Source organism: Parambassis ranga, chromosome 13 (genome assembly GCF_900634625.1).
Source record: "Parambassis ranga chromosome 13, fParRan2.1, whole genome shotgun sequence".
NCBI lineage: Eukaryota > Metazoa > Chordata > Actinopteri > Ambassidae > Parambassis > Parambassis ranga.
In genome coordinates this window covers 16,262,920-16,282,603 of record NC_041033.1, presented here as the reverse complement: position 1 = coordinate 16,282,603, position 19,684 = coordinate 16,262,920, and the positions used below count along the sequence as shown (strand labels likewise).

General features: G+C 43.6%; 2 protein-coding genes across 2 annotated transcripts; both read left to right on the top strand.

The window, feature by feature from the left end:
- Positions 1 to 972: 972 nt before the first annotated feature.
- On the top strand, positions 973 to 4,487 carry LOC114444405 (extracellular calcium-sensing receptor-like). Its single transcript, XM_028418916.1, has 9 exons — positions 973 to 1,112; positions 1,189 to 1,483; positions 1,631 to 1,717; positions 1,869 to 2,138; positions 2,212 to 2,418; positions 2,499 to 2,768; positions 3,078 to 3,254; positions 3,380 to 3,503; positions 3,574 to 4,487. The coding sequence occupies exons 1-9, from the start codon at positions 1,003 to 1,005 to the stop codon at positions 4,485 to 4,487; spliced, it is 2,454 nt and encodes an 817-aa protein (XP_028274717.1). The 5' UTR covers positions 973 to 1,002.
- Positions 4,488 to 5,670: 1,183 nt separating this feature from the next.
- Positions 5,671 to 9,588, top strand: LOC114445542 (extracellular calcium-sensing receptor-like). Its single transcript, XM_028420657.1, has 9 exons — positions 5,671 to 5,840; positions 6,072 to 6,366; positions 6,474 to 6,560; positions 6,653 to 6,922; positions 7,077 to 7,283; positions 7,363 to 7,638; positions 8,165 to 8,392; positions 8,474 to 8,597; positions 8,678 to 9,588. Exons 1-9 carry the CDS (start codon positions 5,731 to 5,733, stop codon positions 9,586 to 9,588), a joined length of 2,508 nt encoding a protein of 835 aa, XP_028276458.1. The 5' UTR covers positions 5,671 to 5,730.
- Positions 9,589 to 19,684: the final 10,096 nt, after the last annotated feature.

The following is a 19,684-nucleotide window of genomic DNA, read 5'->3' as shown; positions in this document are numbered from 1 at the left end:
TCAACATTTACCTTAACTTTTTCCAATGAGTATGGGCTTTCCACCATGTTTGCAAACGCTGATGATGACACAGGCACTACATTAGCACATTAGGTCCGTCTTTGTGCTTAGGTTGTCTTTGTGCTGCCTGTCCACATGTCTGTTATCATTCTCCCATGTGTACATGTATCCCATTACTGTTGCATCGGATCGTGGCCCAAAAATTTTGTTCAAAGGTCACTGTAAACTCACATAACGTGTGGTAATGACAAATGTTAACACAGGCTAAAATGACAATGTATTTTAGTATATACAAAAGATCAAATTTACTGACGATGTTCTGAAAAAAAAAATTAAATCCCTTTGTGTTTTTACACTGCATGCAGTTTGACTGGTTTGCATACTATCTCAAGGTGATATTTTTAGTTTTTTGTCACATATAGGCCATAAACAGATATTTTAATATAGCTTTAGTTGACAATAATCTACATCTACATTACAAAACATCTAGTTTTATTCATATATGATATGGTATCATTAAGAAATTATGAAAAAAAAGAAGAAAAATAATGCACTTCATTTTTATATAATTTATAAGTCACTCCCCCATAATTAAAAATAATAAAACTCTTTTAATTACATTCAATATTAATTAATTGCGAGCAATTTACAAATAAATGCTTCTAGCTTATTTTAGCCTTTTATTTTGTTGTGTACCATCTGAGCAAGTTCATGTGACCTACCCCTGCTCTTTCCCTCATGGCCCTTGCCCTGATGGGTGTCCTGATGGGACAGTGACGGAAAGGGATGACATACAGTAGACCTGCATATAAAATGAGGTTACCTAGCACAAGAAATTGAAATTGTTAGGAAGAGTTATTCATTATGGGAAGGTTTCTAGACACTTACAACCTCCTGTGCATCTGTCCTATCTTTTTTTATTTTGTTTCCTCCTCATTATGCTACTTGCCGTCCTCTCTTTCCCTGTCTTGTAATTTACAGAGAAAGTTCAGTCTTAATGAAATGCACAAGCCTGGCAATGTGGTCCTGGGAGGGCTTTTTGAGGTCCACTACACCTCTATCTTTCCTGAGCGGACATTTACCTCCGAACCACAGCAGCCCCACTGCAAAGGGTGAGTGTCTCATACAGTCAATGTTACAGTGACATTGCTCCTTTTAGTGATTAATAGTGAACATTCTGTGTGTTAGCTTTGACACTCTAGGGTTCAGACATGCCATGACCATGGCCTTTGCTATTGATGAGATCAACAAGAATACCAACCTGCTACCTAATGTGACTCTGGGATACAGTCTGTATGATAACTGTGGTGCACTTCTTGTTGGACTCAGTGGTGCATTATCACTGGCCAGTGGTCAAGAGGAGCAGTTTCTTATTCAGGAGAACTGCTCAGGGATTCCTCCCGTTCTGGGGATTGTTGGTGATCACTATTCCACTTTTTCTATAGCCATTTCCAGTGTGCTAGGATTATACAAAATGCCCATAGTGAGTATCATTTCTGAACTAATTTCTTTTGGATGTAAATGTAATTTATTCAGTAGTTTAATTTTAAAAAAAAAATGTTAAATGTTATCTGTATGACTTGCCTGAGATCAGAGGCTTTGCACATTCTGTATGTTCTTGTTTATGCAGGTGAGTTATTTTGCCACATGTTCCTGCCTGAGTGACCGACAAAGGTTTCCAACTTTCTTTAGAACAATCCCAAATGATACTTTCCAGGTAAACCTCTGCAATATCTGCAAATTCAAAATGTTTAATGTCACTCAGAAGCTTTTAGAAATGGTTCCTTATTAATGAGAACTTGTTATTCAATATATAAAATATATGTTAATAACATACAGTCAGTTATGGTGGTATTATATGTGCACAGGTGCGTGCTATGATTCAGATTCTGAAGTACTTTGGCTGGACGTGGGTAGGCCTGCTGGTCAGCGATGACGATTATGGACTCCATGTCGCCCAGTCCTTTCGATCTGACTTGGCTAAGTCTGGTGCAGGTTGTCTGGCTTACCTGAAGGTTTTGCCCTGGGACAGTGATCCAAATGAACTCAGGAGGATTGTACATTTGATAAAGACATCTACAGCACGTGTGGTCATTGTGTTTGCACATGAGATCCACATGCTTCAACTAATGGAAGAGGTTGGACATAAAATGTCACTTAGAATTTCATGTTTTTAATATATTACTAAATACAATCCTTTGATGCTTTTAGGTGGTGAGCCAGAATGTAACAGGCCTGCAGTGGATTGCAAGTGAATCCCTGACAACAGCTCTTGTGCTGCAGACCCCTCACCTGATGCCCTATCTGGGCGGCACACTGGGCATCGCCATCCGTCGAGGAGAGATCCCAGGGCTCAAGGAATTCTTGTTACAAATACGCCCAGGCAAAAATGATAATGGCAACTATGAAAACAATATGGTAAGAATTTAATCACAGAATTTGATCCAAAATAGACAATACATAAATAAATGATAAATTGCACTGTTGATGTGTTTCAGGTTAGGCAGTTTTGGGAGCACACATTTCAGTGTAGATTTAATCCAGCAGGTTGGCTGGAGGGTGGGGGAGCACTGTGCACTGGACAGGAAGATCTGGAGACTGTGGAGACAGAGTTCTTGGACACTTCAGACCTTAGGCCAGAATACAATGTTTACAAGGCTGTGTATGCTCTGGCACATGCCCTTGATGACACGCTGCAGTGTGAGCCAGGGAGAGGGCCTTTCAGCGGGCACAGCTGTGCCACTGTGCAAACAATAGAGCCATGGCAGGTATGATATCACTTTATGCTCCATCTGTTTGTGTTTGGAAAACACCTGGTGCACCCTGATGTTTTTGTTTGCATCGCATGTGATGAAAAAAAACACCCCGCGCAAAGATTAAAAGTATATTTGCTGAGCTGAAGCATTTAAAAGTGCATTTAACACAACAATAATAACCTGACCATTTTACTTTGTTCTGAAATGGTTATGATAATAAAACTAAAATTATGTGCTGATTCATCTGCAAACCTTTAGAAGACAAAATATATTGACCTTGCATGTAATAACATGAAACTTCCATTTTCACTCCATTTTCAGCTTGTACATTATTTGCAAAAAGTGAACTTCACCACATCGTTTGGAGATCAAGTGTCATTTGATAACAGTGGGGATGCTTTGCCAATATATGACATCATGAACTGGCAGTGGCTCCCTGATCGAAGGATTAAAGTTCAGAATGTGGGTGATGTTAAGAGGTCAGCATCTGGAGTGGAAGTACTTAAACTTATTGAAGAAAAAATCTTCTGGAACTTTGCATCAAAAAAGGTTTGCTTCTTTTTATATCATTAGGTTTTATAAAATGCACTGCACAGATGGAAAATGTATTTTTCTATCAACAGCCACCGCGGTCAGTGTGTAGTGACAGCTGTCCTCCAGGGACCCGCATGGCCAGAAAGAAGGGGGAACCTGAGTGCTGTTATAGCTGCATCTCATGTTCAGACGGAAAGATCAGCAATAACACTGGTGAGTGTACATAATATTTTTTTTATATATATCATGAAAGCATCTCACCAACTTCTCCTTTTTTACTTAGACTCCATGGAGTGCACCAGTTGTCCAGAAGATTTCTGGTCCAGCCCCCAGCGTGACCAATGTGTTCCTAAGAAGACTGAGTTCCTCTCCTACCATGAGCCTTTAGGAATCTGCCTGACAACCACCTCATTACTGGGCACATTTATCTGTGCTGTTGTCCTTGGAATCTTCACCTATCACCGCAGCACACCTATGGTACGCGCCAACAATTCAGAACTGAGCTTTCTGCTCTTGGTGTCACTCAAACTCTGTTTCCTGTGTTCACTGCTGTTCATTGGACAACCCAGACTGTGGACCTGCCAGCTGAGACATGCAGCATTTGGAATCAGCTTTGTGCTTTGTGTCTCATGCATCCTGGTGAAAACCATGGTGGTCCTGGCTGTGTTCAGGGCCTCTAAACCAGGAGGTAGTACTATTCTTAAATGGTTTGGTGCAATGCAGCAGAGAGGAACAGTTCTGTTTCTTACGTGCATTCAAGCAGCAATCTGCACTGCATGGCTTGTTTCTTCCTCTCCAGCTCCACATAAAAACACGCAATACCACAATGACAAGATAGTGTATGAGTGTGTAGTTGGGTCCACTGTTGGTTTTGCAGTGTTACTAGGGTATATTGGTTTACTTGCCATCCTTAGCTTCCTCTTAGCATTTCTAGCAAGAAATCTCCCAGACAACTTTAATGAGGCCAAGCTCATCACTTTCAGCATGTTGATCTTCTGTGCTGTGTGGGTGGCCTTTGTCCCTGCTTATGTAAACTCCCCTGGGAAATATGCAGATGCAGTGGAGGTATTTGCCATCCTGGCTTCCAGTTTTGGCCTCTTGGTAGCGCTGTTTGGACCCAAGTGTTACATCATCTTGATGCGGCCCGAGAGAAACACAAAGAAGGCGATCATGGGTCGAGAACCCAACAAGTCATAAAATAAGCTATAAAAGTCACTAACTAATGTGCTCCACTCTGTTATTATGACCCCATTTTACCCGTTTTCTTTTCCTTTTCTGTGAAAACTACTCCGTGAAAGAAAAAAAAATCCCATACAGTTCCTGTACAGTCTTTTGATCCACAGAGAGAAAATGATTGCCCCTCAACTTGTTACTGATGCTGAGAACTGCTCAGTTGATGCTACATGTAACATGTTTAACAAACAGAGGTGGTTAAACCAGTTCATCCCTCTGTCTGGAGCAGAGTTATTACCAGGCTAAGCAGAGTATACCAGATGTGCCTCTGCCTTTTTCCCAAGGACAGACTGTAACCTCTTTATGTGACTTACACTCAGATTTTAAACATCAGAGAAGGCACCCAGGAAGCATCAGAACCAGGTCTCTGAAGCCACTCAGCTGGCCCTGCGTGATGCAAAGCTACATTACTCTGAACTTCCTTTTAGATCGCTCACCCTTTCTCTAAGCTGATCTTAGCCAACCCATGGAGTCCAACTCATTACATTAAATCTGTAATTTTGGGTTCAGCTGCCTCTTCACCAGTGGCCCAGTACCCATTACACCTTTTAAGGAACAAGCAATTGGAGGTGCTGACACCATAACTGCTTTGCACTTGACTGCATATTGCTTTATACATGAACTGGACACACTTAAGCCAGTTAAACTTACAATTTCCCATCAACAACCCTGCTTGGAGTTGGTTCACCATTCCACAGCCACTGCTGTCCCTGACTTTCATACATCATTGCATGTAATGATGTAAAATTTAATTGAATATGTGTAATTATCACTATCATGTTTTTACTTCTTTCATATAGGCTAAATGTTTAGGCACGCTCTAAAAAGAGCCAGCCATGGGAATGTTGCTGCCATCTAGTGGTCATTATATGTGACAATGAATTCCAAAGCACAAGTGTGTGCATTTGGTAAGCTCTTCATCACTCAGCCATTATGTTAGTGAATTTAGTTCAGAAGAGGTTTTAGGCCACGCCTACTTCTTTTTCTAATGGGAGTCATATCAAATTAAACTGTAATGTAAGACAATAAAAGGAGGTCACAGAACCAAACAACTTAATGACTGTGCTACCATTGGAAAGTCATGTGGGCATTTCTACATACCAGTTTGCTTTTGCTTCTATTGTTATATTTGTACTTTGCTTCTGCTGCATCGTCTCCTCAGTTTTCCTCCTCCTGTAGGTTACAAGGACAGTTTCATTTGAATGGCATGAATAAGGCTGGAGACGTGGTTCTGGGTGGATTGTTTGAAATCCACTTTTTTTCTGTCTTTCCCGATCTGTCTTTCACCTCAGAGCCACAGCAGCCTACCTGCCATGGGTGAGTTTGCCAACAGAAAAAAACAGGATCCGAGGAAATTATTGCAGTTAGTAAAATATACATTTTGTAATTAGGTGTTTTTTAAAAAAATATGTAATTTTGTCTTCTTCAACATTTTTGCAATTTTTAATTTCTGTTATTATTACTATTGAAACTTGAAAATGCATATCTGAGAAAATAATAAGTGTATCTAATTGTGTATTGTATGGGTAAAATTAGGTATTTTTTCAGTTTCGATATTCTAGGATACAGGCAGGTACAGACCATGGCCTTTGCTATTGAGGAGATCAACAGAAACTCTAAGTTGCTGCCTAATCTGAGTCTGGGGTACAGTCTGTATGACAACTGTGTGAAACTTGGAATTGGATTCCGAGCAGCCATGTCAATGGCCAGTGGTCAAGAGGAGCACATTGTATTAGATGATAACTGTGTAGGAAGCCCTCCAGTTATGGGGATTGTGGGGGATTCATCATCCACCCGCTCTATTGCCATCTCCTCTGTCCTAGGCTTGTACAGAGTACCTATGGTAAGTTTGCTGTTTAAACCACCAAAAAAAACTCCTACAAAATGGAAACATTTGTATATATTTCAATATTGTTTAAAAAATGTACAGTCCTTGTGTATTTTTAACAGGTGAGTTATTTTGCCACATGCTCCTGCCTGAGTGACCGGCAAAAGTTTCCTTCTTTCTTTAGGACGATCCCAAGTGATGCTTTCCAGGTAAAATCTGCCAAGCCACAAAGATAAAAGGCTGTGATATGGTTCATTATGTAGCCTGTTTATCCACTGATGCCTCCTCTTTGTTTACTCAGGTTAGTGCTATGATTCAGATTATTAAACACTTTGGCTGGACTTGGGTTGGTCTGCTGATCAGTGATGATGATTATGGACTTCACGCTGCTCGATCTTTCGAAAATGACCTGAGTCAGTCTGGTTATGGTTGTCTGGCTTACTTAGAGATTTTGCCCTGGGGCTATGACCCAGCTGAACAGAAGAGGATTGTGGATGTGATGAAGAAATCTACAGCTCATGTTGTCATTGTGTTCGCTCATGAGAGTCACATGATTGACCTCATGGAAGAGGTTAGGCTTCAAATTGTACTTTATTTTAACTTAATATAATTATTAAGATTAGCATACTATGTACATATACATATACATGTACATATGCTGTATGTATTTTCAACAATCTGCTTAAAGTCATGGATTCATGTATTTTTTATGATTTAATGCACAGGTGGTGAGGCAGAATGTGACAGGCCTGCAGTGGTTGGCCAGTGAAGCCTGGTCAGCAGCAGCTGTTCTGCAGACTCCTCGCCTCATGCAGTACCTGGGAGGCACACTGGGCATTGCCATACGTCGAGGAGAGATCCCAGGCCTCAGGGACTTCCTGTTACAAACACGACCTAACTTAAACCATGACAAAAGATATGGAAATAACATGGTGAGAGTTTAACCCTGCATGATTTACCTGCAAGACTATTAACATCAATATTTATAACGTGTTGTTTTTATTGTTTCAGGTGAATCAGTTTTGGGAGTTCACCTTTCAGTGTAGGTTTGCTCCACCTCCAGCAGGTTGGGTGGAGGGTGGGGGAGCACTGTGCACTGGACAGGAAGATCTGGAAACTGTGGAGACAGAGTTCTTGGACACTACAGACCTCAGGCCAGAATATAATGTTTATAAAGCTGTGTATGCTCTGGCATATGCTCTTGATGACATGCTGCAGTGTGAGCCAGGGAGAGGGCCTTTTAACAAGCACAGCTGTGGCAGTTTGCAAAAACTGGAGCCATGGCAGGTGTGATACCAGTTTATGCTCCACATCTGTGTGTACGGCCAGTTTAAACCCTTTTTTAATTTAGTAAAGAATAGCATTATACCTGTCAGGAAGTGGCACAGTGGTGCAGCGGATAGCACTGACATACTTGTTAGGTTAATTGGTGACTCTAAATTGCCCACAGGTGTGAATGTTAATGGTTCTTTCTCCGTGTATGTTGTCCTGTGACGGACTGGCGACCTTTCCAGGATATACCCCACCTCTCGCCCATAGGTAGCTGAGATAGGGTCCAGCACCCCGTGACACTAAAAGTGGGTTCATAAAATGCATAGATGTATTATACCTGTCAGACTTGGGAGTAATTGAATGAGTAGCACAGGGCACAAAGGAATTCACCGCTGCAACATTATATGTCTATATCCATTATTATAACTGCACTTATATGTCCAGAGGTGTAGCATGATAAATACTGAGAATGACCATGTATAAGTTTCCATTTTTTAATCTGTCTTCTCTGGTTTTACTCCTCTATTCTGCATTTTGTTAGCTTGTGCACTACTTACAAAAGGTCAACTTCACCACATCGTTTGGAGATCAAGTGTCATTTGATGAAAATGGTGATGCTTTACCAATATATGACATCATGAACTGGCAGTGGCTCCCTGATGGAAGAATTAAAGTTCAGAATGTGGGTGATGTTAAAAGGTCAGCAACTGGAGGGGAAGCACTCAAACTCAATGAAGAAAGAATCTTCTGGAACTTTGAACCTAAGAAGGTTATCTTAGATGTCTTCCCAAAGTATACGCTAGTAATGAGTAAATATGCGATACAACAGATGAGTGTCTTCTTCCTGCAGCCACCGCGGTCAGTGTGTAGTGACAGCTGTCCTCCAGGCACCCGCACGATGAGAAAGAAGGGGGAACCTGAGTGCTGTTTTGACTGCATCCCTTGTTCTGAGGGAAAGATCAGCAATAAGACCAGTGAGTCTTCATGTTTCAGTATTTGTATTTTGTTCTCAGTATATATAGTATGGATCTCTCTGCTTTCTCCCTTCTTTCAGACTCCATGGAGTGCACCAGTTGTCAAGAAGATTTCTGGTCCAGCCCCCAGCGTGACCACTGTGTTCCTAAGAGGACAGAGTTCCTCTCCTACCATGAGCCTCTGGGAATCTGCCTGACAACTGCCTCATTGCTAGGCACATTTATCTGTGCTGTTGTTTTAGGGATCTTTATCTATCACCGCAGCACACCTATAGTACGGGCCAACAATTCTGAACTGAGTTTCCAGCTGTTGCTTTCACTTAAACTCTGTTTCCTGTGTTCACTGCTGTTCATCGGTCGACCCAGACTGTGGACCTGCCAGCTGAGACATGCTGCATTTGGGATCAGCTTTGTGCTTTGTGTCTCATGCATTCTGGTGAAAACCATGGTTGTTCTGGCTGTGTTCAAGGCCTCTAAACCAGGAGGTGAATCCAGTCTGAAGTGGTTTGGAGCAACGCAGCAGAGAGGAACAGTTCTTCTCCTAACTTTTATTCAGGCAGGAATCTGCACTGCATGGCTTCTTTCTTCCTCTCCAGCTCCACATAAAAACACCCAATACCACAATGACAAAATAGTCTATGAGTGTGTAGTTGGGTCCACTGTTGCTTTTGCAGTGTTACTGGGTTACATCGGCTTGTTGGCCATCCTCAGTTTTCTTACAGCTTTTCTGGCCAGGAATCTTCCAGACAGTTTCAATGAGGCCAAGCTCATCACTTTCAGCATGTTGATCTTCTGTGCTGTGTGGGTGGCCTTTGTTCCTGCTTACATCAGCTCACCGGGCAAACATGCAGATGCAGTGGAGGTATTTGCCATCCTGGCTTCCAGTTTTGGCCTCTTGGGGGCGCTGTTTGGACCCAAATGTTACATCATTCTGCTGAGACCAGAGAGAAACACAAAGAAAGCGATCATGAGTCGAGGGGTCACCAAGTAATAAAAACTATAGTTATTTACCTGTATTTTAAATTATTCAACAGTTCATGAAAAAACTCTTACAAGTAATAACCTGTTTTTACCTAAATAAATTATCATGATCTGTCTACACATGCTAAAAATGTGTTTCATTGTTTGTCATTGCCTGTTTGTCTGATTACACAGCTGAACACACAACCAGCAATACTCCCAACTCATAGTCTGCACACATGAAATGTATCAAACACTGATGTTTCCACAGAAATTACATTATGTTGTTCTAAAGATTTCAAATCTAATAAATGAGACAAAATGTGATTTACTTTTAATCCTAGCATAGATCATCTTTTGACTACCTTTGTCCTTTATACTATAAATATAAGCATGTTAGACAATGCATAGTGTAACGTAAATTTATGAGAAATGACTTCATACACCACAAGGTGTTATTCTTCAATTTAACAAGATCCTCTTTGGTTTGAAATAGAGAAAACAGATTTGGTCAAACACACCGCATTTCAACACACATGCACGTACTGCATGTATCTAATAACACACAGTCATTTGGGGAAAACATTTTCAGTGCAGATAAATATTAAAATGAGCCCATCAGTATCAACTTCTTCAAGGACTCACACAACACAAAACAAATATGTTTGGGAAGGTCCATGTTGTTATTTAATTCTGCCTTTCTGTTTACTGAAATGATTCTCGGCCCTGCCCCTGCTTCTTCCTCTGCCCTGATGGGTGGCATTCAAGAATAAACAATACTGCTAGTCAATAAAAGAGGGTGACAAAGCAGACTGGACTCAGCAGATAGAGTTACATGGAGAAAGTCATGCAGTCATACATCAACCTGCTTTTGCTTGTGTTGTGCTTCTGCTTTTATTCTGCTGCATCGTCTCCTCCGTTTTCCTCCTCTTGTCAGTTACAGGGACAGTTTCATTTAAATAGGATACTGTTGTGACCTAATCTGGTCACCCCGGATTCCCAGACTCCGTCCCCGAAGCACAGAACATTGAATGAAAACCAGTACTGATCAGTTTCAGTTTCGCCTTTATAAAGGGAGAATGCACAGCTCAATACAGACCCCTCGATCTGCTCCTGCAGCTGACCATTTGCATTCTGTCCGTCCCATGCATTAGGCTCGTTTTATTAATCTGACAACAAGGTGTGGTTACATTTACATAGAAAGGCATAAAAGGTAATGTTTTTCAGTGAAACATGCATATTCAATAATCACAAGGTGGAAGGCGTATACGAAACTAAAAGACATTGAAGTTCTCCCACTCACATCTTTGATGTGAGTGTGTGTGTGTATTCTCACAGGTCCTCCTGTTACGGCCTTGAGTATATCTTGTCTCTTTGGCAAGCTTGTGTGGGTCAACTTAGGGGTTTGCAGTTCGAATTTCTAAACTAACCATTAAACATCAGAATGCTTTATGACCTCAGTCAGAGGTCTCGATCTATGAGCAACAATACACTTTTACCATATGTGCAAACAAACATATATTTTGACCATATATTTCCACAATTCCCCCTTTTGGACTCTACTAAGAGTCCAACACAAAATAAGGAAAAAGAAATAACAAACGGTCACATCAGCAAATAGAAAACACTGTGTGTAATCAAACAAAACTATGGGTAAACGTGACATCAATATGTAACAACACTGTGAGTAAAATCCAAACACCCGGTGTGTGCGTATGTGTGTCAAAACCATAAAAGAAGGTGCAAAAAAGAAAACTCTGTGAGAATGTAGTGTATTAAAAAACATATCATGTGAGTACATAAAACGAAACATGTTATACATCATAGTATGTGGGGGTATTTTAATCGGTCGGTCTTTCACCGTTCCCGCCCCCAGATACTCCTAACAGCTCAAATATAATGACAATTGTCAGTTAGAATGTACAAAATTGTGTTTTATCAGTTCATGTGTGTGTTCCTGTCCGTCTGCCTCGTCCATCCAGCCCCCGTCAGGTTCTCTGGTCCTCTCGTCCTCTCGTCCTCAGGATGTGTCTTCTTTCTTCGGATCCCTGGGGTTAGACTACCCGGGATCCTTGATCTCTGTCAGGGGATTATTCTGCCCCTTTTGTGACAGGATCTGTGTCTGAATCAGCCGATTCAGACTTCTGTGCCCTCAGATCAGTTTGGACGTCCTGTAGAGAGCGTTGAGGCTCCTCTGCGCCTGCGCACTGGCTCCAGTGATACCAGGTGTCCCCCTTTCCTCTCAGCCGAACCGCGTGAGAGGTGCGTTCCGTCACTTGGTAGGGACCGGTCCACCTTGGTTCCGACCACTTCCTTTTATCACCTTCAGGAGGACCCACTCGGCTGTGTGTGGCTCCTTCTGGACTCACCATCTCTCCTTTCTCCTGTAATACAAATTCTAACACCAAAGCTTCAAATTCATTATATTATGGTTTATATTAATACCATACTGCATGCTTCTTCAGTCTCAGCCGGCCAGCTGGTCCAGGAAACTGTCGACCTGTAAGAAGCTCATAGGGTGTAGATTATATGGCGTTATTACCAGAACATCAATACAATAGATAATACTTGAACCCATATAAATTTGGTCTGTGCACAGATTTTAGCCAATTTTTGTTTTAGGTTTGATTCATTCTTTCCACCTTTCCTTGAGACTGTGAATGATAAACAGTACCAAAAGCATGCTTTTTTTTTTTTTTCTTTCGGTTAACCATGTCTAGGGATGTAGGTGTTAATCAGAAATTTAATGACAGTTTATCATGACAACCCACATGGCCTACCCCATGCGCTTCCTCCATGGCAGTTTGTCTCAGTCCAGGTGGCAGTATGGGGCGTCCGTCAGGCCCTCTCCATACTCCTCCTGTGTCAGTCGCCCCTCTAGCTTTCCACAGTGTTTTTTCCTGTGGAGAGGCTTTGTTTTGCAATTGCATCAAATCAGTCCAATCAACAGGGGGAGGCAAGTCTGTCTCTGAACACATAAAAATCATTCGCTCAACATAGCCTGCTGCCTGTTTTGCTGCCTGATCTGCTGCATTGTTTCCTCTTGTGACCCTGTCAGTTCCTGCTCCATGACCTTTGCACTTAATCACAGCCACTTTGCTAGGCAACAACAGAGCTTCAGCAAGCTCTCTCATTTCAGCCTCATGCCGTATAGGTTTGTTAGTTGCAGTGAGAAAACCTGCTCTCAGCCATTGTCCTAATTCCACATGCACTGCTCCTGCCGCATATGCTGAGTCAGTAAAAACATTGATGTCCTGTCCTCGACCTATCTTTAGTGCCTCAATCACTGCCCTCACCTCGGCTCTCTGCGCTGACTGCTGTCCCTCTAATCTTTCTGCTTTCAGTGTTCTCATTTCTTCCCCTGTGTCTTCAACAACCGCGTATGCTGCTCTGAGTCCTTCTGTGTCATGTCTAAAACAGCACCCATCTGTGAACAGATTTCTGGCCTCTGTTAGTGGTGTGGCCTGTAAATCCATTCTGACTTTTTCTTCTCTGGTTACCCTCTCTACACATGTGTGTGGCTCTCCAGCTCCTATCTGCTCTGCCATGTTGATGCCCTCATGTGTGAAGGTGATGTTTGGTGCTTCTAAAATCTTGCTCAACCTCCTCTGTCTCAATGAGGTGAGTGTGAATGTCTCTGAGTTCACGTATGCCACTACACTATGTGTTGTCAGTACATACAGCTGGTGTCCCATGACCATGTGTGCGGTTTTTTGAATTAGCTTAGCTATTCCTGCTGCGTGTTGTGTGCACTGAGGGTGTCTTTTCTCCATGTTGTCCAGGGGGGCACCGATGTACATCAGTATTACTCTCTCTCCCCCTTTTCTCTGGAACAGGATGCCATTGATGCAGGCATCCGTTCCAGAGACATCCAAATGGAAAGGTAAAGTGTAGTCAGGTGAGGCTAGTTCTGCTGCAGTGGCCAAAGATTGTTTAAGAGCAATGAATGCTTGTTCTGCGGCCTGCGTCCAATTCAGGCGAGCTGACACATTACGCATGCCATGTTCTTTGACAAGGTCTCTGAGAGGTTGTGTGAGGCCAGTGTAGTTAGCAACAAAGTTTCTACTGTAGCCAGTCAGACCGAGAAATGAGAGCATGTCCTTCACTTTATCAGGACGCGGATGATGCAAAATGGTAGATTTGTGCGAAGGCGATATGCTGACCCCCTTTTGTGAAACAATGCGTCCTAAGAAAGCAACTTGTTTCCTGACTAATTGGAGTTTAGATTTGCTGACCTTAAAACCAGCTGTGGCCAGATGTTGCAAAACAGCCTGCGTGGCATCCAGGCAGATTGCTGCCGTTGGAGCTGCGATAAGAAGGTCATCAACGTACTGAATGAGTGTAGTGTTTTCTGGGAGGGTGCAGTGACTGAGTATCTGTTTCAAAACTTGATTAAAAATACCGGGGGAGAGCGCAAACCCTTGAGGTAGCCTGGTGTAGCGATACTGTGTTCCCTGATATGTGAATGAGAAAATGTCTCTGCATTCAGGTGCCAGAGGGAGACAAAAGAAAGCATTAGCTAAATCTATGCAGGTGAACCAGCTCTGTGAAGGATCCAGTTGGGCCAATGCCACGTATGGATTCGGAACTGGTACCGTGGGGGTTGACAGTACAGCGTTAATGTCCCTCAGATCATGTGCCATGCGATATTTACCTGTCCCTTTCTTTTCTACAGGTAGGATGGGAGTATTCCAATCTGAGTGAGAGAGTTCCAGCACGCCATTTTCAAAAAGTCCATGAATAGTATCTGCAATGCCAGCTCCGGCTGCTGGCTTGTGTGGATACTGTGGTATCCACAAAGGGCCTGGTGTGTTAATCTGAAACGTCACAGGTTCACAGTCCATCAGACCCACATCAGTGGGGCCGTCTGCCCATAAATGTGGTGGCAAGCTGTCAATCACAGCCTGTGCCAGAGGATGATCAGTTTTCTCTCTACCATGATGTCTATCAAGCAGTTCATGTGCCAGAGTGACAGTGTTCATAGTTGAAACAGTTATTTTGTATGCTTTAGCAGATGGAGAATACATGATGTGAGGTAAAGGTGTGGGTTGCCAGTCTGATTGCCCCATGGCACGTTTAACCATGCCACCTAGTTCTTTGGCCTGGTGGTTTGGATGTACAGCTAATGAGACGTGGGGATGCCCTTCGTCACTCATCATGTACCAAGACATTTGTTCTGGAGTGAGGTCCACACCGACTGCCACGCCCTCAGGTGCCACAAAAATGTCTCGGACTGTAATAGACCAGTCCTGTCCCTCTAGGGAGTGCGCAAACTTCTCATGGTACCAATCAGTTTGCTGCCTGTCATAAAATAGAGTCACATGAGGGGGGTCAGGGGGAGAAACATATGGTTCGACCTGCGCTATCCAGGGCTTCCACCGCAGGTAGGCAGAAAGGATTCCTGGGTTCTGGGGAGTTTCAGGATGTAACATGCCCCAGTAGATGTCAGCACATGGGTCAGTCACAGGTCTCATCAGATATTGTCCGCCTGTGTCTGCAACATTACAGTGGAACATGGTGCCGTCCGGCAGTGTCACTGTCAGCCCGTCTGGGCCGCACAAAATAGATGCTCCAAACTTAATCAGCAAGTCTCTCCCCAGTATATTCAGAGGCAGAAGAGGTGAGTGTACAAAACAGTGTGAAACAGTCTGATGTCCCAACTGAGCAGTCATGGGAGTGGTTATAGGCAGAGTCTGTTTATCCCCAGAGAAGCCCATCACAGTGATAGAGTTGTTGGACAATTCCATAGAAGATGATTGAAACAGTGTAGAACAGGTGGCGCCAGTATCCACCAGAAAAGGCAGTGTCTCATCCTCTACTTGCATAGATAACATCGGGTCTGCCGTGCCGATGTAATCTGAGCTGCTCTGTGGGGTGTGTCATTGTTGTGAGAAGTCACAATCCCACTGTTCCCAGCCGGAAACAGGAAACTGTCCAGTGAATGGAGGTCCTGGGGGGCGGGAGGAAGCCCTCCGTGGACCAGACGCTGCACGTCCTCGGGCATACTGTCCCTGTCTGTGTGGACAGTCATTGGCCCAGTGTCCCAACTCCTCACAGTAATAGCAGCGGTCACGACTTGGGTCTCCCCTCGGCTGTCCCCTAAGTGTTCCACCCCTTCCGCGCCTGTCTCTCCATCTGCCCCTCCCTGATCCGTACCCCCTGTAGGACCCCGTAGGCTGCTGATAATCAGGAGAATAAGGTGGTGGAGGCACCCAAGGTGTGACAGGAGGTGCGTCAGAGCTTTCAGTGACAACCATGACTTTATTATTTTTATCTTTCTTTTTGTCATTGGCCTTCTGTCTGGCCTCAGTCAATTGCAGTTTCAATAATTGTGCTTGCAAATCCTGGACATCCTTACTGTCAGCTTGTGCTGCGTCTTGGGCACGAGCCAAGTGATGTACTAGATGTCTCTCCCACACACTGGAATCACACCCTGCCATGTCTGGGTTATTATCCATGGCAGTTTTTACAGTCTCAGGAACCCCGTTTAGGACGGCGGTCCTGTACCACACCCTCTGAATGCCTGGGTTGCCAGGGTGGCACCCGGTGTGTTTGATCCATGTGTCTTTGCTTTGATTAAGATATTCTCTTGGACTCTGTTTGGGGTCCCATCTCAAAGTGGGAACGGCGGCTCCAGCAGGCAGAGGATATTTATGTCTTAGTGCTCTGCCTATTTCAGTGCTGACCTGAGTGAAAGGTGTGTCATCTCTCTGTCTAGTAGTGGCGGCGTCCTCCTCTATGTCCCTCACTTCTGAAGCTGTAAGACACCTAGAAATAACGGCCCGAAAATCACCTAGAGCGAGTCTGTGACCTGCTGTCAGACTGTCAAGTTGACTCAGCCACATTGCTCCACCTTCGGCCACTGGAGGTAATTTATCCACTAGTGCCTGTACATCACCTAGTGGGAATGGACGATATTTGATCTGGTGTTCAGTTTGAATCAGTGGTAGCTGATAGTTGAGTGTCTGTGTATTATCATGTCCTTGAGATCTAGTTGTCATGTGGTGTGTTTTGCGTCTGTGTGCTAAGTGTTCAGCCTCGTGTGTTTTCAACCACTCCTCAGTAGCCTTGGCCTGTCTCTGTAATAGTTCAAACGTCTCTCCCTGCTCCGCGGACCAAACACCCTCGACCTGCATCTGAAGTCCAGCTGTCCTCCCTTCCTGTGATCCATCTTTCCACACGCCTCCCACGTGAAGTGTAGCGTCTCCAAATTGGGGGTTAGCGTGTGCATATGTGTGTGGTGTTAAGTCCTGAGCTATAGCAGCCCGCAACTCCTTTAATTCCTCCTGCAACTGTTGCACCTTGTCTATTTCTCCCTGCTTTGTGTTCACAATGTCTGGTGTCTGTGTTCTGTGTGACAGCGGGGCTTCAGCTGCAACACATAGTGCTCCGTCGCAGCTCGGTTCTCTGTCCTTTCGCAGCTGGAAAGGTGAAAGGGCAGGGGCCTCTGGAGGCCCTTCACGGGTGCTAACTCCCGAGGGTAAAGCAGACACACTACTCACTTGGGACGTGTGAGAGCTGTCATCAGACCACGTCTCAGAGGAATCAGGCATGTCTGTTATGGCCAGTGTGCCTTGAGTTATTTGTAAGACTGGATATAATCCAGCAGATGAATGAGAGGATGGTGGTGCAGTAGGAGGGGGTGGTGTATACGGTGGGGGATCCTTAAGTTTTTCTGCTTTGGCATCCTGTGTTTTGGGCTTCTCGGTCATGAGGTGAGTTACACCCTGACCTATCAAAGCCCATCGCGCCCACTGAGCTCTCTTCTCCTCTGCTTTTTCCTGCTCCCTCTTAAATCTCCCTTTCTTAGACCAGCCACACTGCTCTGCACTCTTCCTGGCCTTCTCCCTCTCTGCCTTCGCTTCACCCTCCTTTCTCCAAAACTCCTTCTGTAAACAACCTCTATCTTTCATGCCACGGCCTATTTCTCCCAGCAAATTAATGACTGCCTCCCTCATCTGAGTCATCTCTTCAGATGCGGTTTTAGAGTCAAAAGCCTGATGCAGCGCTTTCTCTAAAATAATCAGTTGAGCTTCTACTGTTTTTAGTGGGCTGTTCGGACCCCACCCATCATCAACAGTGTCTCTGTTAAATTCTCCGTCCATGTCGTCAGTCATCAAAGTCTCAGTCATGTGATTACGTGAAAATTAAAACTAAAGCTTAATAATAATGTGTTATTTGCAAAACTGTGCTCAGAAGAGTTAACAAAACTATGATGTTAGAAAAGTTCAGAAACTATGTTCACATCAGAAATATATACAAAAGTATGTGCACAACAAAACACTAATCCAGTTCGTGAGTGAACCTACTTCAACAGGCCACTGCTTTACGTTTACACCGATTAAGGTTTCCAGCAGTGCTGCTGCTTCAGTTCACCTCGTCTCTGGCATTCATACACATTCCACACTCATGCTTTACCCATTTATACTGCGAGCTCGGTGTGTGTGTGTCAGTACTGTATCTTCACTTCTCTTTGTTTCTCTTTAGGGGTGCTTCATGAACTCACAGGACTTATTCTCTGGTCTTGCCGTTCAGTGTAAGAACAGCTCACAGTTATTTCATTAATTACTCTACTCTCTGATCTTGTCGTCTTTATCTCAGACGACTCACAGTTTATGAGTCTCAAGAGTGCCTTTCTTTTCTAGATTCTGGCCGACTGAGAAATATGGCACGCTGTGTCCCTGGTACTCAGTCCAATGGATTCGAGACTAGCCTCTGTCCGTGACACCAGAATCTTATATATCTGTAATTTGGAAGCCTGTTGACTTACTTCAACTCCCGCCTAACTAGTGCGGTCATTGTTTCAGTTTCCAGTCTGTCCAACATGCATACCATGTGTTTTCTGCCTGGTCTTGTTCTCTCTCTCTTTTTTGTAGTGATTTAGGGTTCCTCAAGCCCCGGGCCTCAAACCCAGCTTTTCCGGCCCCTCGTCAGAGTACCGGTGGAGTCGCCACACTCAGGAATTGCTACCCCTTTTTCTCTTATTCCTCTGCAGGCATTATTCCTCTGCAGGCATTATTCCTCTGCAGGCATTATTCCTCTGCAGGCATTATTCCTCTGCAGGCATCATTTACTTATCTCTTAAACAGCTGTAATCATTCACTCATTTACCGTAGTCATATACATTCACTTACGGTTATTTCACTGTAGTCATATTCATTCACTTACAGTTAAATTCATTCAGTCAATGTTCTTTTTGCTTTTACAGACAGATTACTACTAAGACTCGGGACACGTTACATTTTAGAGTAGTCAATGCAGATATAAAAGGTCTGCTTACCTTATTGTTGCCGGCACGTGTCCTCTGTCTGTTCGTAATCGGCCCTTGTGTTCAATTGACGGATCTGAGGATGATTTTTGCCCTTTGATCCCCAGGACGAGCCCCCAATTGTTGTGACCTAATCTGGTCACCCCGGATTCCCAGACTCCGTCCCCGAAGCACAGAACATTGAATGAAAACCAGTACTGATCAGTTTCAGTTTCGCCTTTATAAAGGGAGAATGCACAGCTCAATACAGACCCCTCGATCTGCTCCTGCAGCTGACCATTTGCATTCTGTCCGTCCCATGCATTAGGCTCGTTTTATTAATCTGACAACAAGGTGTGGTTACATTTACATAGAAAGGCATAAAAGGTAATGTTTTTCAGTGAAACATGCATATTCAATAATCACAAGGTGGAAGGCGTATACGAAACTAAAAGACATTGAAGTTCTCCCACTCACATCTTTGATGTGAGTGTGTGTGTGTATTCTCACAGGTCCTCCTGTTACGGCCTTGAGTATATCTTGTCTCTTTGGCAAGCTTGTGTGGGTCAACTTAGGGGTTTGCAGTTCGAATTTCTAAACTAACCATTAAACATCAGAATGCTTTATGACCTCAGTCAGAGGTCTCGATCTATGAGCAACAATACACTTTTACCATATGTGCAAACAAACATATATTTTGACCATATATTTCCACAATACACACAGCTGGAGACGTGGTTCTTGGTGGATTGTTTCAAATGCACTTTTTTTATGTCTTTCCTGATCTGTCTTTTACATCAGAGCCACAGCAGCCTTCTTGCTATGGGTGAGTCTCTCAGAGAACCAGTAAATCTGATTACTATGAGTAAAATATGGATTT